The sequence below is a fragment of the Cornus florida genome, unplaced genomic scaffold (genome assembly GCF_030987335.1).
Source record: "Cornus florida cultivar Cherokee Brave unplaced genomic scaffold, ASM3098733v1 CherokeeBrave_3.0.0_Hap2_Chr01, whole genome shotgun sequence".
Lineage (NCBI taxonomy): Eukaryota > Viridiplantae > Streptophyta > Magnoliopsida > Cornales > Cornaceae > Cornus > Cornus florida.
In genome coordinates this window covers 80,002,365-80,029,840 of record NW_026775571.1, presented here as the reverse complement: position 1 = coordinate 80,029,840, position 27,476 = coordinate 80,002,365, and the positions used below count along the sequence as shown (strand labels likewise).

At 33.7% G+C, this 27,476-nt stretch overlaps 2 protein-coding genes across 2 annotated transcripts; both read right to left on the bottom strand.

Moving 5' to 3' along the window:
- Window positions 1–4,402: 4,402 nt before the first annotated feature.
- LOC132302526 (uncharacterized) lies at window positions 4,403–6,584 on the bottom strand. The gene is made up of 2 exons (XM_059799416.1): window positions 6,325–6,584; window positions 4,403–4,830 (listed from the first exon to the last, which is right to left on the bottom strand). Exons 1-2 carry the CDS (start codon window positions 6,492–6,494, stop codon window positions 4,599–4,601), a joined length of 402 nt encoding a protein of 133 aa, XP_059655399.1. The 5' UTR covers window positions 6,495–6,584; the 3' UTR covers window positions 4,403–4,598.
- Window positions 6,585–8,592: 2,008 nt separating this feature from the next.
- On the bottom strand, window positions 8,593–14,064 carry LOC132302518 (large ribosomal subunit protein uL18). Its single transcript, XM_059799404.1, has 9 exons — window positions 13,964–14,064; window positions 12,443–12,512; window positions 12,266–12,357; window positions 11,873–11,999; window positions 11,702–11,781; window positions 11,487–11,603; window positions 9,925–10,059; window positions 9,664–9,833; window positions 8,593–8,914 (listed from the first exon to the last, which is right to left on the bottom strand). Exons 1-9 carry the CDS (start codon window positions 13,964–13,966, stop codon window positions 8,797–8,799), a joined length of 912 nt encoding a protein of 303 aa, XP_059655387.1. The 5' UTR covers window positions 13,967–14,064; the 3' UTR covers window positions 8,593–8,796.
- Window positions 14,065–27,476: the final 13,412 nt, after the last annotated feature.

The following is a 27,476-nucleotide window of genomic DNA, read 5'->3' as shown; positions in this document are numbered from 1 at the left end:
AATCTAAGGTGATGTTTGGTGAGTGAATAGAATGAAATGAATTGGAAATAAAACGTTTTTATTTCTATTTTTTAATTTGGTAATTAATTTTAAAGTTGTAATAATAATTTTTGTCAATTTTTCATAATGATAATTTTCAGTAATTTATTCTATTTTTTAATTAAAAGAATGATCATTTCATTCTTATTTTAAAAATAATAATAATAAATGAATAAAAAAATATTTAATGAAAAGTCGGCTACATATATATATATGTATGTTTAAAAAAATAGGATTTTTTTTGTGTAATCAAATATGAGAATGAGAATGATCATTTCATTCTTTAATTCATTCTATTCCCACTTTATTTCATTTTACCACACTAATCTAACTTTAATTACTTTAATTATAAATTAACATTTTTAAAAATATATATATTATTATGGATATTAATAATTAGATTGTCTGATTAAAAACGTTTTTGAACCACTTTTGTATACCCTTGCTTTTTCAAGAAAGGAAAGGAAAATTGATTAAAGTCACTTAATGTTTTAAAAAAGGAAAGAAAATTGATAGAAGTTCTTGGATATTGTGATTTTTTATTTTTGAAACAATAGTGATGTCCGGCCTGTTAAGGTACTGTTACATAGAGTCTAATTCTCCCAATGACGTGATATGCACTTGCAAAAATACTAGAAATACTTATCTATATATGCCTAAAAATCTCTTAGATACCGACTATTGAAAGTTCAAAAATACGCTCATTGGACATTGTAGCATTTTACTCAAAAAGAAATTGACATAATTGTTTTTTATTTTTATTTTTCTTAGTAAGAACCTGATATCACTAGATCACTGGCCGGTTGGTATATTTGTTTTTTACAATTGTTTTCAGTAATTATTTTAAAATGTATTCATTTGAGGATAATTTTGTTGTTTTATTTATTAAAAAATTTAAGTATAGTGCAAGTAAATAAAATTAAGAGTTTGAATATTATTTTGCTAAATATAAAGGACCAATTTTCTACATGGTCTCTGGTCAACATAAATAAATTTAATTCTCGCTGAAAAAGCATTGGTCCTTGTGAACACATCATCCATTCTTTTACAATCAATTAGTTAATTATTCTTTATCTTTTGAAATAAATTTTCAACGCTAAACGTGTCAATGAGAGATTCAGAACCCAAAAAAAGTATGTATATTAATGTTACACTTCCTTATCTAAAAATTATCAATAATTATAATTATTATTTTTGCATTAAAAGGTATTTTTCCTTTTAGATTCCTTCTAATTTTTGTTTGATTAATATTTCAATTTCATTATATGATTCTGAAATTTTGGTTTGGCGTTCATACTTTACTCTACCGAATTTATGCATTGAATTCAAAATTAATTAAAATTTTAAATAAAATTTTAATTAAATTTCTTTTAATTTTAAATTCCGTCTTCGTGTTTTTAGTGAGGGTTTGAGAGTGACTTTGGTGGTTTTTAATTCTTAAACTGTCAAGTTGCAAGCAGAACTATAAAGTATAAACAATAAAAAAAAACTGTCGGTTAAATTGTGATTGAAATGACAGATAACCAACACGTGTTAGCTATATGACATACTATATATATATATATATATATATATATATAGTTTTGTTTGTACATAGCATATTTTACACTCCCAAATATAAAAACCGTTTAGTTGATTTAAGAATTTGTAATAAATATATTGGATTAAGTTTTGAAACTCCAAGTGGCAGGCACGTTCTTTGGATTAAAACAGTTTAAACCATATTGGATATCGTTAGGCAACACAATTACTTTGTACTTCTATTTTGATTTGATGTAAAAGTAATGTTTTCGTTTTTAAAATGTGTTTAAAAATTTATCTAATAACGTAAATTTATTACAAAATTTTTAAAAATAAAAATATGATAGCATATTTGGTAAAAAATGTTACAAGTTTGAAAATTTAAATGCTTAGTTAAAAATGTTATTTTATAATTTTATAATTTTTTATTTTTTATGAACAGTGTTTTGTTACAGTGCGGAAACAAACAAAAACACTATTTTGATGCTTCCGATTTTGACCTTAATTTTGGAAACGTTTTGGTATTATTCAAAAACATAACAAATATTACCAAACATGTTTTGTGTTTTTGTTTTACTAAAGTACATTAGCAAAAGCAAAAAACACGAAACAAAAGCACTAACCAAACAAGCCCTTAACCTAAAATTTGTAATTTGTAGGAGATACAAGAAACAACCGTGATTTTTTTTTTTTTTTTTTAACACTTAACTTGTGTTATATATATATAAAAGGAGATAAAGTTACGATAAGAAATGATTAGGTTATTTGACATAGGTTATTCAACGGAGATAACGTTATCATTCAGTTTAGTTTGATTTTTTAAAAGAGTCTGGAACTCAACTGCTAGTTATATATCTAGACTTGGTATATCGGCATTTCATTATCTACGATACTATTTTTTGATGTCTACACGAGCATTCAAATAAACGAAGAAGCTTTAGCAGACTTCATTTTCAGGCAAGTTAATACTTGCTTTAAATTCTGTGTATATTTGTATTTTGGATTTTAGATGATTATTTATGATTTATTAAATCTTATGATAATTTATTTTAATTAGTGGGTTGGAGATTACGTACAAAGTTATGAAATAATCCAGGCACATGTGATTATAGTTGATTTTGGAGAAAGTATTTAATTGAATGAATTTTGGATTCTAAATGATATTTTACATAATTAGCATGTTTGGTAGATACATAAATGATGGATATATATATATATATAAATAGAGGTGGGTGTTCAATTATCATATAACTGGTCATTGGTTTCCGTACATATATGGTATTTTGTTTTAATCATCATATTTGTTGGATGTCTTACTACATTGATGTATTTATGGACTTGTGCAAATGGGTGTTAACTTTTAAGATTGGTTTGTTCAGTACTAGTGTGGCAATGAAATCCCAAGTATGGACTTGCAGGTAAAGTTGATTGATTGGATGAAAATAAAGAGGAATAGGTCTCAGATTGGTGGAAGGCAATGGTTTATTTTGATTAAATGAATGGAAATTTTACCACCATGGAATAAGCTTACGAAATGGAGGAGAATAAGTTTTGGCAAGGTAGGTTGAAATTTAGAGTATAAGTTCGCAACTTATTGTAATTAGGACTATGAGTTGATACTGGTATGTTGGTATTTATTAATTAAGGTGTTTGATAAACTCATGATATTATGAGTAAGAATTATTTAAATATATTTAGTGTTAATTGATGTGATTAAACTAGTTGGAGCATTAATCTAGGACTTATACAATGATGTGTTTGTTGAGAGCAGTCAGGTACTGTCTTCGGGAGTGAATTACTCTTTTGTTATGGCCATTGGACTAAAGGTGCCCTTAGTACGCGGATATGGTCAGGGGCCATCTTAGTGAGTAAACGTATAACCCAACCACACGTGTGTATTTGGTAGTCAGTGACTATGCAATTTACACCATTTATTTGAAATGAAGCCAGGGGCTCATGTGAGGTAATGACATTAGAACGCCAACTGGTTGAGGGGAGCCAGGGGCTCATGTGAGGTAAGTGAAATTTTAGTAATTTAAATTCTAGATGGGTTACAAGTTCACCGTTTGAGTTAGTGTTATAGAATGACGATGATTATATTTCGCGGTCACTTATATATGTATATTTATACGGATTATAAGTAATGATTGACTTGCTGAACGATGATAATGTTTAGCAATTTCTAGCTGAGCTTGTGAGCTCACCCCTTTATCACTTTCAAGTGCACATGGATTTAGCTTGCAAAGGAGGCTTAATGGCAGATGGAGATTTTCCGGATTTTCCACATTTTGGTTTTATTATTGTTTCTTAGCAAACACTTTGTAATAAAATCCATTTTATATGTTGGTGGATGTAATAAATCTCCTTTGGATTAATGGATTTTTAAATAAAATGTATTCTTACTGATTTAATCATGAATTTTGGTAAATGTATGATATGAGTCACGTACTAGATTTTAGTATAAGATAAGGGTCCTTGTGTTAAAATTTTTAGGGCATGACGGGTTGGTACAGTGATAAAAATTGGATCTATTAAGTATGAGAATGGTTTTCAAATACTATTATTTATTTATTTGTATATATATATAATCAATTCATTGAACAATCTCAACCATCTTTATACATCTTAGTAACTTAAATAAATTATACCATAATGAACACTTCAGCAATTTATTAACAAACCATAAGTGGTTTACATTGGATAATTTAATTGGAATATATGGTAGGTTTTTTTTTTTTAGTTGGATACTTACACACACACGACTTCACGGAGGCTCGAATTCCTAACCTCTCTTTGAAAAGTAGGGACTTGGTACCGCTAGGCCACTGGCATGTTGCTAATATCCATTAAAGAAGACCACTGATTAAATGTGAAGCATTCATGAAATACACTACAAAATGTTACTTCAGCAAAATGATTCACCACTCTCTAGAAGAGATATATAACTGGAATACATATTTTCCTCCACATTGAAAAAGATTTTCAAAATGTGGATAAATTTATGAGCAATTTAAAAGGAATTGCAATTTGTTGGGAAACTATTCAGATGGCTCATCAATGGCCTTTCCTTTCTCTCTTAGTTTAGCCATGGATTCTTTCATGGCTTCCTTCCTTTTCTTGCTAGCTAGAACTTTTGCCAGAACACCACTAACATTGGGGTCCTTTTTCTCTCCGGGTGGAGGCGGCGGAGGCCTTCTGGCGGCGGCGATTGCACTCCGATCGCCGACGGTTAAGCCAAGCGTTGCACCAACTAAGCCCAACATAACAACCCTAAATCATGAACCCATGACACACGTTAAGATTGACGATTTATGCGCTGAAGGTGTTAGACTTCAAACCCTTCAATGCATTAAACAATTGTCAATGTTGTTAACACACTCACACACAAAATTCAATTAGAGGCCCACAATTTGAAGGACAAGAAACAAAATATTTGGATGCATCAAGTAAACTGTAACTACTCTAGGAGATGATGACAAAAGTCATGACTGTAACCAATCAAGTTCCCCCAATATCCTCGTTAGGACCATGTATTCTGAATTTTTTTTCCACAAACATTTACATAGATGATTTATACTTCACATGTCTAACTATAAGACGGGTCTTCTTTTTATTTATTAATAAATATACAACATTGGAGGAGAAATTTTTAGATGGTCCGAGATTATTAATCTGAGCCAATCATCACTGGACTCATAAGCAAGCAAAAAATTAGCCCGGAACTATGTAATAACTTGTATGATTAGAGACCTAATCTTGAACCCATGATATACGTTAAGATTGACGATTTATGCACTGAAAGAAAGCATTAAAGTGATCATTTATTGGTACAAATTAGTAATACTATGACTCTAATCTTATATACTCACCACAATTGGCACCACAATTAAACAATTGTCAATGTTGTTACAAAATTCAATTAGTGGCCTACAATTTTAAGGACAAGAAACAAAATATTTGGATGCATCAAATAAGTGTAACAACTCTAGGAGACAATGACAAAAGTCATGACTGTAACCATTCAAGTTCCCCCAATATCGTCACGACTCATGAGGACCATGTATTCTGAATTTTTTTTCCACAAACATTTACATAGATGATTTTTATATATTTATTAATAAATATATAAAATTGACTTATTCGAGGATAAATTTTTAGATGATTTCAGATTATTGATCTGGACACGTAAGTCAGCAAAAGATTAAATCAGAATCATGTAATGACTTTTATGGTTGGAGACCTAATCATGCTGAGTATATAAAATTCTCATTGTAGCCCTCTTCAGATTTACTTTTTAACTCAACTCAACAAAGTTTTTTCCCCCAAATTATTCCTCTCATTTTAATTGAAAAAAAAATAATAATAATAACAAAAATAAAAAATAAAAAATAAAAAATAAAAACATTGCATACCCGGACAGCACTATGTAGTACTGCCAATGAATATTCATCTGAATATTTTCTTTGAAAATAAAAATCAACAATTAACCATTAACCGAGAACTAAGGTACTACATTCTTGGCACCTCCGAAATACAACCGCGTGCTATCTTAACTCCAATGGTTTATTTTTCAAAAGATTTTAATTGAAAAGCTTTATAACATTGTTGCAGCCTCTGACATTAAAGTAACTTTATGTGAAAATGCAAGCTAACATCAGACACACACATAACACACACACACACACATACATTTTTCATGGTACAAGGCAGACAGACATTTAAATGCTGCATTCATGAAGCTTAAATGAAGGAAGATACACAAACCTGCGATGGACAAGTGTATCATCATCATCCAGGGCTTGATCAGGACCTTGGTGGCAAGCCAACACACTCAATCTCTGAAAACCAAAAGTTGGGAAATGTGTGTTCTTTGTGAATCTTGTTGAGATGGGTGTGGCAGTAGTAGCTGGAGCTGGAGTTAGTAAATGGGCCATGGTTGCATATCAGTTGGTGTGTTTGGGATTCATTTGAATTCACATTTTTAAGTGTTTTGTGATGCAGAAAACAAATCTATGAGAAGATAGTGTTTGGGAGGCTTACAAGTAAATAAAAGAGGGCTTCCATTGGTTGGACCTAGATAAGGTTCAATTTTTGTGGACCCACATGTGCCTATTTTACTAGCTCCTATACTACACAGTACGCACTCATGATTAAGCATACACACACATTTAAAAAATAAATAAATAAAATAAAAATAAAAAATAAAGAGGAGTAAGAAAAAGCAAACCATACAAACATTTATCTATTGTATAAGTTCTATTTACCTGTGATGTATCTTATGTGTTATGTTTTGGTTAATATCAAAATAATCGTTTTATTATAGAAGTGTCTTGATAAAAATCAAAATCATGTTTAGTAAAGAAAATTTATTTTTTGGAAAAATTAAAATTTTGTTTTAGTTCCTCACTATAGTATCAAATGATATGAGTCCAAATTTAAATATCAATATTAGAAAATAATATAGTAACACTTCCCAATCAGGCCCTAAGAGTTTAGGCTCCCTTTGTTTGGATGTAAAATATATTTTTTTATTTTTTAGTGTTTTGTTGTCGTAAAATATTTATTATGAAGAAAAAAAAAATTAAAACTTAATAAAACTAACTTACTAGTCAATTTTCGACAAGTTATTTTACACGTCCCTCTCGATGAACTTGACCTCAATCTCGACCTAAACTTTTGCCAAACACCGAAAAATAAAAATAAAAATATATATTTTTTTATTTCAAAAGACAAAAATCTTTTTTGAAAAAAAATATTCAAAATTTATGATATGTGTGGTACTATGGTTTTTAAGTGATTACATACATTCGAAATTTACAAATAATCTGAAAGCCTAAAACGATTAGCGGTTTACAATTGATACATTCAAGACTCAAGAGTGAGATTGGTGGTCTTTTCATGTTTATCATGCAAGTCAAAAATCAAATTAGATGAAAGATTTCGAAAGGACTTATCAATATCATAACATTTAATTAGATTTTTGTTATAGTTTATAATTTCATTTACAAAAAAACAAGATACGTACAAAATTTACTTATATTTGTTTAACTTAATATTTGATATGCATAACACACTATATATAAATAAAGAAATTTACTTAAAGTTGTTTAGAGATATTATAAAAATATCTATTTTCATACCCATGTTACCATTTTCTTTTCATTTATTTTTACGCATACTCGAACTCAATATAATAATTATAACCTTATAAACAAAACAAAAAAGCTTTGATTCCATGATCACTTCAATCACTCACTATTGTTTAAAATGGAAGAACTAAACTGATCCCACTTTCAACACGATAATAAGCCAAAACCCACTTTCAATGAATGATTGATTTTCAACGCAGCCCTAAATCTATAATTTTAGTGGAGAGAATACTTTATAAACTTATCAGTGCCGATTATTAATTTTTCTTACTGTTAAAAATTGATATGATTGGTATTTATGAAAAATAAATAAAATAATTTGATGTCATTGGTAATTTCTACATGAAATAAATTTTCAAACTTTACATCACCGTGTACAAATATACCCTATGTCATCTTAACACACAACATACACATGAAACCAAGGACTGTGTTTTTGGTGTTATGTTATGGTAACCCATAACCACCAATATCCCAAACATAATATAGACCCAAATTTAATAAAAAAAACTGTTACGATGGAATTATTCCAAACCAATATGGACCCAAATTAAAAGAGTATTCTATCATAACACATTCCAAACAGTCCCTAAATAATCGTGATCTCTAAAGCACATACAATTATTCAAATAGGTTTTCTAGAATTTACCCAGGAAAAAAGGTAGTCCCATAATCCACCACCACAGGGAATAAGCAGTCCCCCATCCCCCTAATACCGGGCAATAACTGGAAAAATTCCAAGGAATGGTATACATCAGTTGAAGCATCATGCTATCGTCAGCTAAACCACTCACCCTACAAGAAGATCAATTTGCAGCCCAAAAGTACACTATTTATGGAACATCAGAGCCTACAATCTCCACTACAAATAACACCACCAAAGTCAAAAATGAAACTGCATTTCATACCATTTAAATATCCAAATTCTAAATAGAAAAAAGGAACACACTCCAAGTTGCAAAAATGGCCAAAAGACAAAACAGAGGTCCAAAATAACAAACAGGTTCTAATTTTAACTGCAGGCCAGAAAGTTTGCTGAAGACCAACAAATATCATTTTAATTCCTCAGACGCCGCCGCTACTCTCTTCACTCGTCATCTTCATCATCATCGTCGTCATCAGCTCCAGCCGCCGAGTTCAAAGCATTCAAGCGCTCTATCAGCTTGGCCTTCCTTTCCTCGTATGTAAGCTTTTTCAAGTTGTACCTGTTGGGGGAAAAATATAGAATTACCAATATGTCCAACAATTAACCACTCAACACTTCTCAATCATCACAAAAATATTTAAAAGACAAACATTTTACCACAAAATAAGAAATGCAGTAAACCACTTCTTTAGATTTAATAATTGCAAGTCAAAAGCATTTAAAAGACAAACATTTTACCACAAAATAAGAAATGCAGTAAACCACTTCTTTAGATTTAATAATTGCAAGTCAAAAGCCTCAAAAGGTAAAAGGACAAACCTCCAATGTGCAAGATTTTGTAAATCTTTTTTTCCCCCTCATTATCAGGGGAGTTCTTGGGATTAACAGGATTAGCGAAATGAATGTAAATAGAACATATGCTTTAATACCCTAGTAATATCATTCAATAACTTCAATTTAAGTAAAAAAAAAATTAACAAAACAATATTTTGAAGCACAAATGGCCCTATATTGTAAGCAGAACTATCTTGTTTTCCAGGAAAAGAATTTTTTACCCAAAATATAAGAGCATTCAGTAATTAAAAGATGAAAATGCATTAAAATAAAAATTCCACACTTAACTACAATACTACACATAATGCATGATTTGCATGTTGATATTGACTGATCAAAGGAAAGGCAAATTGTAAGAAAAATTATAATAGTAGAACGACTGTGAATTGCCCAAACTTGCCCAAAACAAGAAACTGGGTAATAATATACCCTAGTACAAATAGATATTGACTAAATGGAAAAACAAGGCCTTACCTCTTGTGCTCCTTAGGTGCAGGTTTCTTAGTTTTCTTTGGAGTGGGATCTGCACGGATGGCAGCATGAACTTTCTTGTAAAGCTCCTCAATGCCATCTACCTCAATTCCTCTCTTGATGTACTCACTGAAGTGAGACTGATACTTTTCTGGCTCATCTTCCATCAAAGTCTGAAATACACAGCAAAGTAAGTTCAGGATGAAAAACGAGCTTTATCTCTAACAATATCATGGCATGACTTTAAATACTGAGCCTCCTTACACTCATATATGCAGCAACATGGCCCCCATAAACATACTTCCGATGAACCTCAGCATCAAGTTGTTTGGAATCCTTCGAAAAACCAGCGAACCTCTTGTCACTGTGAGGAATATCCAAACCACCATCCAATGCTCCCTGTAACCATTGACAATTGAATTACTGCTCACATTTCAAACAAGACAAGTCAACTGTGACAGTAGCAGGGGAAAAGAAAATGCCAAAAACCAAAGGTGGAAAGGTATTCCAACTTTAACCAAATAATATGGTTCTTTGAAAACAGAGCAACACCCTCAAAATAATAAATGTTAGTTGTTTCTTACAGAGCAAAGGCATCAACAAAGACCCAACATAACAGTACCACAAAAAATATGAACTTCCTTAATTTCTTACAGAGAAAAGGCATCAACATAGACCCAACATAATGGTAACACAAAATAAAAGACTTCATTAAAAGATAAAGCCGTTTGTGCACTCACCATAATGGCAGGCAATAGGGGCAATTTAAATTGAACAGGAAAATGACACACTTAAACAAATGGATCAGACCCAAAGCTTGGAACAAGTAACAAGCTCCAAAATATTGAGTACAATGACCGACATCACAATCAGGGAGCCCTAAAATTTTGATTAAAAAGGCAAAGAGTTATATAAAATTTTTAAAAAATATTTTTTCCCGACGGTAACTATATGAAGTATTCTAACTTTTACTAGCAAAAAATTTATAATATATTTATTATAACTAAATCTGAGTAACATGGACTAATTGGTCAATGAAAAGAAAGTGTCATAAAGAGTGGAACCATTTTTCTGATAAATGTAAAAGAATAATATCTCAAACACGATGTATCTTAACCTTCAGATAAAGTAACAGCAATCAAAAAATAAATTTTAAAATAAAGAGAGAAACATTCCCAAAGACCCAAAGTTTGGAACAAGTAACAAGCTCCAAAATATTGAGTACAATGACAGACATCACAATCAGGAGCCCTAAATTTTTGATAAAAAAGGCAGAGAGTTGTATAAAATTTTTAAAAAATATTTTTTTCTGACGGTAACTATACGAAGTATTCTAATTTTTACTAGCAAAAAATTTATAATATATTTATTATAACTAAATCTGAGTGACATGGACTAATTGGTCAATGAAAAGAAAGTCGCATAAAGAGTGGAACCATTTTTCTGATAAATGTAAAAGAATAATATCTCAAACATGACCTTCAGAGAAAGTAACAGCAATCAAAAAATAAATTTCAAAATTTTAAAATAAAGAGAAAAACATTGCCAAAGAGATCCAGTAACATAAGATGTAAAGATAATAATGGTTGAACTCCTGTGGAAAAAAATTGCTTTGCATTGTACCAAGAAAAAACATGCAGGACAAATATTTTAATACAACAGGGCAGGCAATCACTTAGATTTAAAAAAGAATGCAAGACTTTGAAAGTTTTATATGCACATAAAGTGAAATATTATCATACTGCCACTCCAGCAGTAAATTTGAATAGAAGAATTAGAACAAATTGCATTTAAATATATACAACAGTTTACATAAGATAGAATACCTTAAGAGCACCAAAAACACGGTTTCCAGTTGTTGTTCTAATGAGGCCAACATCAAGGAGAGCACGGAATGGCCTCCTGCTCTCTGCTGGTTCAACTGAGAAATCCTCTCCAGTTGCCTAACAATACAAGTAGTTCTATCATAGGTAAATCGTTGTGGACAACGCTGCAAATCAGAAAAATATGAAATTATCGTGAACCACTTTCACAATGATACCTCCACATTGCCTTGATACTCATCATCCATCTCAAGCATTTTCAAGACGCGTCGTGCCAAGAGAAGTCCAGTACAGTATGCTGATCATAATAATTAAAATCAATTATCCAAAATGATGTACAATGTACACAAAGACAATTTAGAGAAAAGGGGAGAACTGAGTTGTCATACCTGCAGCATAATTTGTAAGACCTACTTCAAGTCCATAATGAGGTAGCTCATGGGCATATGCTGCGGCAAGAACCATATCACCAGCAATAGTAGCAGATATTATTTGTGCGGTAATATCCTTGTTAGTCTGATAGCAAGATTAAGGCTAACAATGGATAATATGCATTAACTACACTCACCAGTCACCACACCCAAAATAATTAAATCACTCTTTTACCATGCTAACTAAGTTCAGACGTTACTCCAGGACGGGAATTCTCATGCTTCAGTTCAACAATAAAAGAATATTGTAAGTAAACTAGAATATGTATTGCCTAGTAAAATTGGACATTTTGTTGCTGTTGAGGGGGAGACAGCACATCATAGAATACAAATTGCACATGAAAAGGATACAAATCGCACAACAAAACGATACTTTGGAGTGTTATATTTGTTCTTGTCCTGATTAATCAAACGAATCCTTGCCCGATAGTCTGTCTTCCCCTCTGCATATGTTTTAAGCAAAAAACACCATTACTTGGCAAATAATCTTAGACTCGTAGCAACTAACTGGGAATACAAATACCATACCTCTCCTTCTCTTGAACTTAACCTGAAACCGCTTAAAGTAGGCCCTCGACTTTTGTGCTTTGACAAACACCTGAAGAGAAAAATAGAACAGGACAAGAACTTAATTGAAAATAGACCAATAAAAACAAAAATCAGATACAAGCCACTAACAAGAATTCCATATGATTAATTATTTAACTAAATACCTCACCAAATAATATAACTAATTGAGCCAAGAAATTCAAAAATTATAATACATGAAGCAAATGACATGTCAAACATAGCAACTTGACCAAAAAAAAAAAAAAAACTTAAATTCTAATACATCTGGACAAGTCAGAGGAAACAGAAAGAAAGTGATAGCATTACATGTCAGAGAAAATAAATAATATCGCTATTCCCTTCTAAGAAAAAAGAAAAGAGGGATGGCGATATTACTTAGTCTTGTTTGAAATAGGTAGTGAGGGAAGGGAAGGGAAATCATTATTTAGTAATGTTCGTAGAAAAACAAACTATATATTCACTTATTATGCCAAAATCGGTACATAAACTTTGTTTGATAAATCAAAATCGGTACATAACTGATAACCAATAGCTCCTTTATCTATATCATCAACTTCCTACAATTTATGGGAGGATAGCAAATACATTTACTCAAACAAGCCCATCATTTCCTCTCCTCCCCTTTCCCTCCTCATTTCTAAGCCAGGTGTCATATAACCCCTCCTTCCTTTTCCTTTCCTACCAACTATATCAATCCAAATACACTATTGACATACCAATAATGAAGACATGGAAAGAGAAAAATACTCTCTGTATCTATCCACATGAGCATTACTCACCAACATACAAAAAGTCCACATGCGCTATGTAAGTTTTCACCAAAATTTATAAGTTTTCAATAAAATTTATAAGATTTCACCAAAATATAAGGCTGTGTTACACGCCTAAAACCAAAACCCAGTAACCAAATAAACATAGGCATACCCATTAAGCTAAAAGAACCTACAAAAAAAACTGCACTTTAGAGACTAAACATAGCTACATCAAAAGTTCCCATTCAGAAAATAAACATATAAACAAAATTAATAGAATATTTAGAATAAAAAATACTCTATAAAACTTAACCCAGAGCTAAAAACCAGCATTACAACGGAATTGACGAAATTGAGACTATAAATCTAACAAATCCAGATCCAGATAAAAGTCAGAAAGAAAACCCACATTCAAATACGTTTCGGGTTCCAGAAAGGAAAAACTCAGCTCAGCTAGGTCAAATAGTCTTAGACACAGTTCAGTGGAGGTTTTGGTTTCCTCAGAATCCAAAGTCCTAACTGATACACAAACTAAAATCGGAGATTCTCTTTCTTTTCTATTCCTTTTGATACATTTTCATACTAAACAAACAGGAAAAAACCATTGATGCAATTCGTGAGGGCTCGTATGTATGCTTATATGTGTTTGTGTGTGTAAAATCACGTTTACATATGATATACAACCAAAACCAAAACCAAAACCAAACCAAAGTAATATGGTGCTTACCATTGCAGCTATGCGTGCGGAGACTTTGGAGGTTGATGCGTCTTTCCAATGGAAGAGAGGCGAATGAAAACCACTGAATGTATATAAATAGCGGCAGAACCCTAAAACCTATTTGGCTAGCAAAATTACAAATTTGGACCTGAAATTAATTGAAAAGACTTAGGGTCTGTTTGGTATTATACATATTATTTATTTATCATTATTTAAGCACATAAGCAGTGTTTTATGTTACGTTGTTTAAAAAATGCTGAACTTATTTTGAAAAATATATATATACAGATATTCTCTTTGTTAACCTTAAAACTGTTTAAAGTAAAATACAACTCAGTAACTAAAAACGTTAAATGTTTTTTTTCTTTTCTCTTTTTTTTTTTTTTTTTTTTTTTTTTTGTATAATATATACATAAATATTAGTTTGGGACTTTTGAGTGCTCATGTTTATTCAGTGCTCTTCAAACTCAGACTTAAAATAGGGTTTACTTCACGAGCATATAGACTATTTCTTTTTTTCCTTCAAGTTGATTAAACATTGGTTCAAGCATGAGTTGATTATACTTCTTTAATTGAGACCAATTAGGAGCAATAATTAAAATGAGAAGACCAGTAAATAAAACTTATTAACATATATTTGTTTTTTTCTTATTTAAAAAAAAAAAAAAAAAACCCAACTTTCATTACTTTCTTGAATAAACAATCTCAATAAAAGATTAAGTAATCTACTACGAATTAAGTATCCACTTTCACCACCCATATGCCTGCCATTCAAGTATTTAACATATCCATCAAAGGAGTGAATGCAGAAAGATTGAGGTTCAAATCCAAAGGGGGTGTGAGTTTCTTACCAAAAAAAAAAAAAAAAAAAAAAAAAAAAGAAAAATAAACTACATTTTTTTTTTTGATAAGTAAAAATGAAAAATAAACAACATGGGGCCAAGTTTATACCAACATATGAAATACAATTGGAGGACACCAAACTAGGGGTGCAACTTGGGTTAGGCAACTCGAACCCAATCCGAGCGCGCCTGATTTTTTGTGGGCTTGAACAATTATTTTTACAAATAGGGCTGAGTCTAAATTAAAATTTTTTAATCCAAATTTAATTAGGGTTGGGCTTAGGTTGAAGTACTAGTAACTCGAGCAAACCCGAACCCGAATTCTAAAATTAGTTTCATATATATTTTAAATTTTAAATACATTATATATAATATTTAAACTATGATTACCTTTTTTTCTTTACAATTTCATTTGTTAAATCTTAACTTATTGTATCTTAACATTTAAGACAATTAATTTTCTAAGAATTTGTTTGTAATTTATTCAAAATTTATAAAATGTCTTTAAACTTTTTTTTTTTTTTTTAAGAGTACTTTAATCTAAAACTAATTCAAGATCATATTAAATTTTTTGTATGAAGATTAGTTATATGAGTAATTTGAATTCACCCCAATTTTTTTCATGAAATCTAAGTCCAAGTTGCAAGCCCGAATTTAAAAGTAGAAGGATGAATTGGGCTTGGGTTGAGTAGTTAGGGTTGAACATATGGTTAGGTTGGACTTGAGTTTAGCATTTTATATGGTGGGTTAGGCTCAAGTTATACCTCAAACCCGCCCAACCCGCCCGAGTTGCAGCCCTACACCAAACCAACCTCCATAAGACCAAGGGAAAGAAGAGAGCATTGAAGCTCCTATTAGGGATATCAACTATCTCCAACTTACTCTTAAGTATAGTTGTTATTGAGACTTAAATTTCTCATTTAGCATACACATAGGAAACACCATCATCTCACAAGTGTATATGGAGATAACAATACACATTCACGCACAACACAATATTTTATATATTTTACCAAATTTTAGGATTACGTCCATGGAGGGAGAGATTCAACCATTATGAATCAAGGAAGAGAATATACACATATATGTCAAAACCCCACTCACTCGCTCATCATCATTTTTGAGGCTACATCTTACATTCAGGAATTACATATACTTTCTCTTTTCCTTTACAACACTCACTCTTTTAACTCCTTACATCTTTCATCTTTCTCCCTTTTTTTCTTTCACGTCAATCTATCTTTATAGAGTCTTCAAACACAATAATTCCATAACTTACCTATAAGAAGTTACTATATCACTCCTGCTCCACAATTTCCCAAACGGAATAAGAAACTGTTTTCTGCACATGTATCAGACATGATGGACAAGTTTGTAATCCTTGAAGGGGTCTAAATAAGACAATTCTTTCAATCTTCACTCTTCACCCCAGATGAACTGCTTTACATAGCTTGGATCGGTCCACTCTTGCCAAAACTCTGCTCGCACGCTGAATTCGAGTCATAAAACTCAATAAGCTCCACATTGGCTCTAAATCCATTTTCACGCGCTCCTCGATCTATAACTCTTCCTTGACCAAAAATCTTTCCACCTTGAATCAAACCTTGCTTCATTCATTCCATCCCATACTCGCCCTATCTTGAGAACTAACACCTACTCTTTAGCTTGTCCCCAAAATGTGGTCCTTATGGACTGAAGTCTTCACACCATCATACCTTCGTGCCATCAACAACTCTGATTAAATCTCCATAGTATTCACGATCATCCTTTAGCTCTGATAGACTTTATACCACCATCTTTCACTCTGATCTTCAGGACTAACCACAAGCTCTGACCAATCATCGGCTCTGATACCAGTTGTTAAGGATATTAACTCCTCCAACCCATTCCACGATTAGTTGTTGTTGAGATAAATCCCTCATTCATCACACGCAGCGGAAACATCGTCATCACATAATCACATAAGCATATATAAAGATAACAATCATATATATTCATGCACAACACAATATTTCACATGGTTCACCCAACTTTAGAGCTATGTCTATGGAGAGAGATTTTTATTATTATGAATCAAAGAAAATAATATACAACCAGTTGTCAAAACCTCACTCACTCAATCATCATCTCTTTTGAGGTTACATCTCTATGCTCATGGATTACATATACTTTTCCCTCTCCTTACAACACTCACCTTTTCAACCCTTTACATTTTTCCTTTCTCTATCTCTATCTTTATCTCACACCAATCTCTATTTATAGAGTCTCCAAACCCGATTCCTTGTTGATCAAGAATTTGATAATTTGCCTACTAGGAGTTACCATATTAATCTTGCTCTACAACTTCCTAAACGGAATAGAAAACTATTTTCCGCACATGTACCAGGCATGATGGAACAATTTGTAATCCTTGGACCGGTTTAAATAGGACAGTTCTTTCAATCTTCGCTCTTTACTCCAAATAGACTGGTTCATGTAGCTTAGATCGGTTCACTCTTGCCAAAACTCTACTTGCACACTGAATTCAAGCCACAAAACCCAACTATCTTCATTTTGGCTTAAAATTTATCTTCATGCGCTCCTTCATAGATCCACAGTGACCAAAAATCTCTTTACCTTGAATCAAACCTCCTATTGCTTCCTTCCTTCCATCCCGTACTTGCTTTAGCTCTTTGGCTTGTCCCAAAAACTTATTCCTCATGACTTATGTCTTCGCACCATCATACCTTCATGTCATCATTAACAGTCATTGAATCTCCATAGCACCCACGATCAACCTACAACTCCGATAAACTTCATACCACCGTCTTCGACTTTGATCTTTAGTAATAACCACAGACTCTGACCCACCATCGGCTTTGATACCAGTTGTTAGGGTTTTTAACTCTCTCCAACTCATCTCACGATCGGCTATTGTTGAGAGTTAAATCCCTCATTCATTACACAAAACAGAAACATCATCATCACATCATCATACAAGCATATATGGAGATAACAATCACATACTTCCACGCATAACACAATATTTTACATGGTTCACCCAACTCCAGGTCTATGTCCATGGAGAGAGATATTTCATTATCATGAATTAAGGAAGATAATATACAATTAGATGTCAAAACCACACTCATTCACTCATCATCTCTTTTGAGGTTACAATTTTACGCTTAGGAATTATATATACTTTACCTTTTCCTTACAACATTCACCCTTTCAACCCCTTATATCCATCATCTCTCTCTATTTCTATTTATAGAGTCTTCAAATACAATTTCATGTTGGACAAGAATCCCACAATCTGCCTATAAGGAGTTCCCATATTAATCTTGTTCCACAACTTCCCCGACGGAATAAGAAACTATTTCCCTCACATGTATCATGATGGATTGATGCGTAATCATTAGACTCGTCCAAGTAGGAGTCATCACTTTTCACCCTAGATGGACCAGTTCACATAGCTTGGACCGGTTCACTCCTAACAGTACGTACTTTACTCGCACACTAAATCCAAGCCACAAAACCCAACAACTCCCAAGGTGACCAAAACAAAATTGTCATGATGTGTTATGGGTGTATTAAATCGGTGCATTGAATTTAAAATTGAAAGAAATTTAGTTTAAATTTCCAAGTTTGGTATATTTTGACTTTATATATGAAAATTGTTGTTACAACTTTGTAATGAACTATATATATTAATTTGATTGGTGGATACCCACTTTTTATTTCATAATTACTTGTTTTGATACTAATTAAGAATTTGAGTACATAAAATATTTTCTCTCTTATAATACCAAATAATCAAGAAAAACATTGAAATATATTGGACCTTTACATAAACTGGATTCAACAATTCCTAACAGAGAGTCTTCAAACTTGTTATGTCTATAATTTTTAAGACATAAAAAAACTGAAGCATTTAATCCTTTTACTGTTACTGGTCTTGTTGCTATATGGACTAATCCTATGTGTAGAAAATCGTATTTTTGCTTATTTTGTTTAAATCTCTTATGTCATATAACTGAATTATTTCGTATACATTATCTAATCATATTTTCTTGTTGATCAGTTTTGATAGAATAATCAATAAAATCAAAGGTTCCTATTTCGTAAACTTGATTAGTTGGTACTGTAGGCATTTTTCAGTAATTTAAAAAATTATTATTATTTGGCATCTTAATTTCTTCAATATTATTGACGGAAACAAATGATTGTTGTGAAAAGTTAGAGCTTGAAGAAGACATAGATCTAAGTAAAAGATTCATCTTTGTTAAAATCATAACCTTAACGGTCAACGTTTTACACTTATGCGGCTAAACGGCCACCTGCGTAGATATGAGATTATGCCGACATTTAGATTATAATTTGAAAATTTCTTTAAATATGACACTAGCTTTTAGAACACCCTAGAACCATAAAATATTGGACGTAAATTATATATTTTTTTCAGGTAAAACATTTTTTTATTTTTACTTTGTCGGTGTTTGACAAAGTCGAGGTTGAAGAGTCGAGGTTGAAGTCGAGTTCATTGGACGAGACATGTAAAATAATTTGTCAAAAATTGATGAATAAATTGTTTTTGTTATATTTTAATTTTTTTTTTCTTCTTAAATATTTAAAAAAATATTTTTTAAAAAATATTTTACTTAATATATCCTTGGATAATTTAAATCCTTAACATCATCATAAAAGATGCTGCTGTTGTTTTTGCACAGAGAAGGCCTCATATTGCACAATCAAAACTGGGTACCATTACACTACCCAAACCTTTTTATTACTAATGGGTACCATTACAATACCTTAAAACACCTTATGTAACTTTCTCTTTTCTAAGCACTATGTTTCTTTCACTGTATATTATTCAATAACATTTTGTTTGGCCTAAAGCATGCGGTGCTCGTGAATTACCTCATATGCGGGTGTGCCAGAACCATGTTCAGTTTCGATTTGCGACTAATTTGGTCTTGAGATTGAGCCGTACACAAGCCAAACAAATATTCCTAATACTACTATGCCATTAACACTGTAGTTGAGCGATGTGGAGGAAAAAAAATGAGCCTCCCAAAAGTTCTTTGGCGGTTATTAACAAGCGCCTTGCTTAAAACGTAGGTCTTTCTAGTTTTTATAATTATGTAGAGAGGGCAAGGAAAGCGAGTCAAAGCAAAATAGCAGGGTGATTTTCTCATCATTAACTTGCAATTCGTACTTAAACAAAGTAGGAATGAACATCAGTTACACAATCTGATTACTAATCGCGAGTCTGATCCTTAAAGGAGTGAGAGTTAGGGCAAATATCAAAGAAATGTAACTTTCTTGTCATTAACTTAACAAAGTAGAATAAAGATCAATTATGCATTCTGAATGCTTAAAAAAGTCGGGCTAAAATCTATCTTAGCTTGTCAGAACATGAATTATTACACTAAAAAACTAGGTACATAAATGCATCAAAACAAAGGTTTATCTCAAGGCATAACATTTTAATAGAAAATTGAAATCTAAAGCATAAATATAAATGTTTGGATAGCAAATTTAAGGCTAAACCTTAAGCTATGTTTATGGAGCTAAGCTACATAAAAATGCGGACATAAATGAAAATTTGTGTTGGTATATGATTATTATTCAGACATAAATGAGTTTTATTTATAGTGGAAGTTGAGGAAGCTCGGCCACTGAATTAGTATTTGGTAGTATTTGGTTGAACGGGTTGAGATGATTCATGATGTAAGCTGTCTTGGACACGTGTGAGAAGTCAAAAGTTGACCTGAATGGGACATATTGATTGTTGCATTTCATGTACAACATGGAACGCCACTTGTTGGCATATAACCGATGGATAAATAATGGTTCTTTGCCTTGAAAACCTCTCACGTCGTGGAATGTGATGATGAATTATTTTTAGCCTTCGGGCGTGCGGCTATAAGAGTGGACCATCTACGGAGTTTGAAGACAAGTCATTGTATTGAGCCCCAACTCCTTAACATTTGCTTGTGGGTTGTAACTTGAGACCGAGAAATGCTTGTGGGTTGTAACTTGAGATTGAGAAAGCAAAACGCCCATTTTAAGTCATTAAATGAAAAGTGATAAAAAAACAGAGTTAGAATTTATATCATTCAAAGTCGTAGAAATAAGCTCCAGAGTGAGCAGTTTAAGGAGCTGAGGTTTTTTCTTCCTTGTCTATTACAACTTGGGGCACTAATAGTCATGGTTCAGATGAACATTCATGATCCATACCAAGACCTTTTTCCATCCCTTTGGTGATAGAGGAGATTAAAGGTATATTGACTGAAGTTTATTTTGGTTATTTCATTGAGCCGATATTTTGGTCCAAAATATAATATTTTATTGAGGGGAAACTTAGACATTACATATTAGTGATTGGGGTGTGATTGCTTAAATGTGATTGGGGTGTGATTGCTCAATTTGGCAAACTTTGGGAGTCTCATCGTCCAAACAGACTGTATAGTGCCCAAGTTATAGATGGTTGTCTTCAATCCAAGTCTGGGAGTTGTGTGAGCAATTTACCTTTTTCTTTTATTTTCTTTTCTGGGTCTTGCATTTTTTTTGGAACCAAAATGACATAAAATTGAGTATTTCAAAGAAAAAGAGATTGATTTTGTGATAAAAAGGTGTGGCTTTTGGTGAATTGAGTTTTGATTTAATGGATACATTGATTGAATTTGAGGGGGAAAATCAATTGGGTTTTGAGGGATTTCGAGTAACTTTCATAGGCAGGAGACTGAAGTTTCAAAACTTTGAACTCGATTTCATGAAGTAACACGTCACAGAACTCAATATCTCAGCTAAAGCCAAACATATTTATACACAAGTGGTACCAATTATTGGGAGAAATTATTATGTGGTTCGGTATCCCACGCCTCATTTATGGTACCGGCCGCTAATATATTACCACGTGTATATTGGTCAAAATTTTGTCCACAATCCATAGTTCCGTACATATCATCATTCCGTTTCTCTCTCATCCCAACTTTCTCTATCTACCAGGACTTCCATCGCCGGCACCGGCAGTTGAAAAGCACGACTTCTCTCTCATAGCCAAAGAAGACGAACATAACTCTCGCCGGCACCTGTAACTTTGCCGAGTACTACTCTCAGAATATCAAGGCCAACTCCTTCGGGTCTCCACTCTCTACGCCTCATTCTCCTCCTAACTTTCTCTCTCTCTACGGCTTATGTAACGGACTTCCTTCTCATCAGGGATGGAGCCATTTATATCTTGTTAATTTACATTTTTTGGTATATATACCTACAAAATTACACTACTGTCCCCATTAAAATTATTAAAAATTACACGTACTATCCCCTCACACAATTTTCTGGCTCCATCCTGCCTCTCATCACCGAAGAAGGCGAGCCGGCACCAGACCTTTGCCTCTGCATCACCGGCGCCGGCAACTCCGCCGAGTTCAAGTCTAACATGGCGGTGAAGCCACCGATTCCAGCGGTGAGTTCTAGAGACGATCGCGAGGAGTGGATCGTGAGACGTACCTGAACCTCTCTTGCTGTTCGGAGTGGTGCTTTTCTGGTCTGTTATGGCCGGTGGATTTGTCGCCGGAGTTGGCGAAGGAGTTGGCCTCGGCACTCTGAGAGTAGGAATTTATTGACGGCGGTACAGTAAGAGTTGAAGTCTGGTGGTGGCAAGAGTGATGGTCGTCTTCTTTGGAGACAAGTCGTGGTTTTTAACTCTTGGTGCGGGTAATGGAAGTAAAGAGAAAGTTGGATGAGAGAGAAGACAAAATGCTGATGTGTATTGATAAAAATGTGGACAATATACACGTGGCCAGTACCGTAAATGGAGGCGGTGGGTACTGAACCACTTAATAATTTCTCCAGTGAGCTATGTAAGAGATTGACTTATATACAGATACAGTAAAGGGTGAAGTTGTTGTGTAGTACTGCATGCCTACTTATTTATATCCAATCATTTTTTCATTCGGATCTGATGTGGGACAAATGACTCTTGTAACAGATACGAAATATATACGTAGAGAGAGAGAGAAGTGGGTTTAGCGTGAGATGTAATCGAAAGTGGTGATAATACGTTATTTGTTACTTTTTAATTGGTTATTGGGAATTCATTTGCCACATTAGCAATTGAAATTATATAGGATGATACTTGCCTTTTAACCCATCAGTACATACTCCCTGATCATAGGTGAGATGATGTTACAAGGGAAGATTTGTCTCACATTGAATCCGGATTAAAAAGTGATTGGGTATAAATGGGTGGGTATGCAGTATTATCCAACAACTTAAGTTTTTGGGTGAATGGGCAAGCGCCCATTCGTTACAGTTGGTATCAGAGCCAAACCCAGGCTTTGATCCGATGTCACGCCAAGTGCCCGACCCGGAAGGCGTCTCGGTGAGTCACTCGGGTAGGTAGGGTGTCCCAACCGCAATGAAAGCGTTACGAGTTCGGGTGGAGGAGAATGTTACAAGGGGATATTTGTCTCACAATGGATCCGGATGGAAAAGTGATTGGGTATAAATGGGTGGGTATGTAGTAATACCCAACAGCTTAAGCTTTTGGATAAATGGGCAAGCACCCATTCGTTACAGATGGACACAATGAAAAAACGACATGTGTACTAAAAACTTATATAATATTAAGAGTTTAAAAATAAAAAGAAAATTGGAATGGACCTGGTTTTAGCAAGTTAACCGGTAAAACCCAACTCACCAAAAAAAATCCTAGCTCTAGGGGCTTGATGATGGTGGTAAGGTAAGGGGATGAGTAATAATATGTCTTAGTTTCGAACCCCAACACTCCCATTATGACCCCTAATTTAACGGTGCTGTCATTGTGGGGTCAGTTGCAGCACCCTTAGTTTGTAACTTGGGGTGGGTCCAAAGGGCTGTGTCCAAGGGAGTTCCGAGTTCAAAAAAAAAAAAAAAAAAAAAAAAAAAAACAACAACAACAATGCAGAAAATTTTCAATGTGAGTAGTAAATGTGACAAAACGTGCCCTTGATTTTTTTCTTATTCTATAAGGTCAAGTGCATTAAACTCCCTTAAATTATGACCTTATTGCAACAAACCCCTGAACTAAAAAATATTGCTGAAATTATTTTCGCATTGTTGCTAACAAATGTTATGAGAATTACACACGACTGCACTTATGCACCACTTTTTAACTTTTAATGCACTCCTTTTTTTTTGCCCAGCAAAGAAAAGAAAGAGATCAATTAATCAAATTCTGAAATTAAAATCAGGATTCACCACCTCATCAATCATTATGTAAATGGTCAGTGCGAGTGGCATTACTGTTATGTTGTTTTTGATATATAATTGAATAGAATAGAGTGCTGTCCATTCCGCTATTTTGAACCCTTTCTTTTATTTGGTAAGGAAAAAAAAGGTTGCAACGACCATTCCAGGTCAATCCCACAAAAACCATTCCACTTCTTAACGTATGGAATAACCATTCCGTTGCTAAAGGGGAAAAAAAATTCATGTTCCTAAAAAGTCTTCCACCACTATCACATAACTTTTGTTGCCTTTCAATGATCCGGGACGGAGCCAAGATTTCAAGTATGATAAATAAAAGAGAAAAGTGCAAAAAATCCCCCTGTAGTATTGGAAACTTGTAACTAACCCCTTAAACTATCAAAATTGTAGAAAACCCCTTGAACTATACAAATTTTTTGTAGATCACTCCATCCATCACAATTCCGGTAAGATTCGTCACTGTCCCGGACGGGTCTTACCATTAAAGTGATGATGTCATATACACTACAATTTTAATGACCATAATACCCTTATGATCTTGAAAAGACACTAAAGCCCTTTTATTATTATAATAATTAAACCCAAACACCCTTTAAACACCCCCAAACACATCCTTATGTCTCTCTCTCTATATACACACACACACATATAGTTACAAATTACTGTTTATCTTCTCCGCGAGATGGAAAGAGAAAAAAAATCATGTTCAGTGTAGAAATTTATTTGTGTTCATTGTGGAACTAAAAAAAAAAATGGAAGATTATTCAGAGGACGCTTACACCGAAGAAGAAACAATTGCAGGCTGGAGAAGAACGAACAGTTTTCCTTTCTTATGTTTTCTCAATCGACCTTTATTTGATCAAACCCTAAAGAAATATATATATTGCTTGTGATAGCCATTAACTACTTTCTCTTACATGAATTTCTATTTCATCGATCAAAGGTGGGTTTACCCAAAAATATATTTGATCGGATTCAGTCATATGGGTTTGGCTTTTCTCAAATTAATATCTAATTTAATTGGTTTCTGATTTTTCAATTTTAGTAAAGGTGTCTTAAGATTCTCTCTAAAAAATCCCCAGCAAAACTACCATTGTCTCCGGCGAATTCCTTGTACTGATATATAATACTTGCCATACACAAAGACTGCGCGAAGAAACGTGCAGTCCTGAGTAGATCTGGAGCATCGGGCAGAGGAGTTGATAGAGCGTCAGACATACGTAGGTATATATATATATATATATAAAGAATGTTAATTTATGGGTTTGATTATTGATGTCGATGCAGGGACGGAGAAATTGACGTGAAGTTAATGGCGGTGGTGGTGTCAATTAAATTTGCAAAATTCTCAACTTCAGCACCGTTTAAATTTTGGGGTTCTTGGAATTCGTTCTCGGATGATGATGATGTGATGAAGATTTGGATGTCGGAGGCAGAGTTCTTGGAGGAATTGGTGGCATGGGGTGGCAGAGATGGCTATGTAAAGGAGGCGAGGTTCGTTGTGGTTGTGAGGTGGTGGCGACGGCTGTGGTTGAGGAGAAGTGGTGGCCGAGGCTGTGGTTGAGGAGAAGTGGTAGCGGTATAAGGAGGGAGATGATGGCGCTGACTGTTGTGGTTGGGGAGATGGCAGTGATTAAGAAGTGGCGGTAGTATAAGGAGGAAGATGATGACGGCGGTGGGTTGGTAGGCGACCATGGCCGCAGCCACCGTCGGTCCTCTTATCTCTCTCTAACCCCAGCAAGGGCGCTCCATTGGGTCGGGAAAAATTATCAATCATCCTCGCCGTCGTCGTCTGGGATCTCATCACCATTGTGGGTCACATGCCCCGCCGCTATCGTCTCCTATGACTGCCCCCATTGATTTGGGTGTGGTTGGGGGCGTCATCCCCGTCGTTGGTTATGTATGTAGCAGCTCTGATCGGCGAGGTTGGTGGAGATGGATGGCGGGCAAGAATCGGTCGCCTGTGGAAAGTTTGGCCATTAGCTCGGCTGTGATGGAGGCGGCGGCGAGCTCAAAACTGGAAGGTCGGCGGATAAGGCGAAGCTTGGCAGTTAGCGGCAGAATGGCTGCCAAAAACTTAATACATTTTAACTATATATATATATATATATATATATTGTTATGAAATAACGATCGAATAGAAGTTTATAAGAACAAGAGAAAAATAATGATAAGAAAATAAATAGGCACACACAAACGAGACAAGGATATATACGTGGTCCACCCTCACAAATAGGGTTACGTTTACGGGCGATGATGATTCGTATCATTAGAAAGAAGAAGATTACAATCTGAAGAACGTTTTGGTTCTTCCTCACAATAATTTTTCTTCTCACACCACTCACTCACCAACAAAGAAGACTCACTCAACACTCCAAAAATACCCCAAATAATATATGGTGCACACAAAGAAAAAAACCCACCCAAATACAAACTTCATCTCTCTCTTGAAGATTGTACACACAAAAGAATTTTCTCTCACACACAAAACCAATATACTCTCTTAGATGCCTCTCGGATGCTTTTCATCGAATGAGTGCAAGGCTATTTATAGCCAAAAATATACTTGGTGTCCAAGTATATTACAAAGCTTCATTTGGAAGCCAAATAACACTTGTTGCCCAAGAAAAATTCTTATTGCCCAAGAATAATTCTTGTTGCCCAATAATTTGAAAACTTCCTTTGGAAGCTAATTTGGAAGCTTCACCATCATACTTCTTTAGCCAAAAGATTTTTGCCATGTCATAAATGAATTTTAGACAAATTTTTTACAAATCTCCACCTTGACTAAAATTCTCCACCTTGGCAAAAATTTCGAATGACCCACAAAACTCTATCCTTGGCAAAATTTCTCCATTTTAGTACAGATGATAAGACAACACATAAAGAGTCTTTCTTCAACACAATGTGAGTAATAAAAATAACCCATCATCATTTCCAACACAAAACAAATTAATAAAGAATTTTAGTTAAGTTTGAGTCATCCTCAAACTTAACCCTCGGGTTCTCAATTTTCAACTGATGCATGTCTTGCGCAACCACAAGCATACCTCCTGTATTTTTGTCAAACTCTAAGCGCTTATAAAAAACACCCTAAAAAATTCCAAGTTTGACATCTCCTTCAGCAACCTTCTTAAACCGCCCACAAACCACCGGCTGGTAATGAAAAGTCATCTTCTCACCCTTATGGAGAATAGGACGCCCTTGACTTTTCTTCGCATCTCTATTGTGACCAACTACTTGCCTCCCACACATCTTAATGGCACTCGAATGGACTATCTCATTGCCACCAAGATTATTGCAAGTCAATATCACACCTGTCATCATAGGTTTGCCTCCATGTAAAGACTGCTGTAATTTTGGTTACCATCTAAAAATGGATTTCATTCTCCCACCACGTTGTGTAGTCCCTTCACAACCCTTTTGAGAACTAGGAT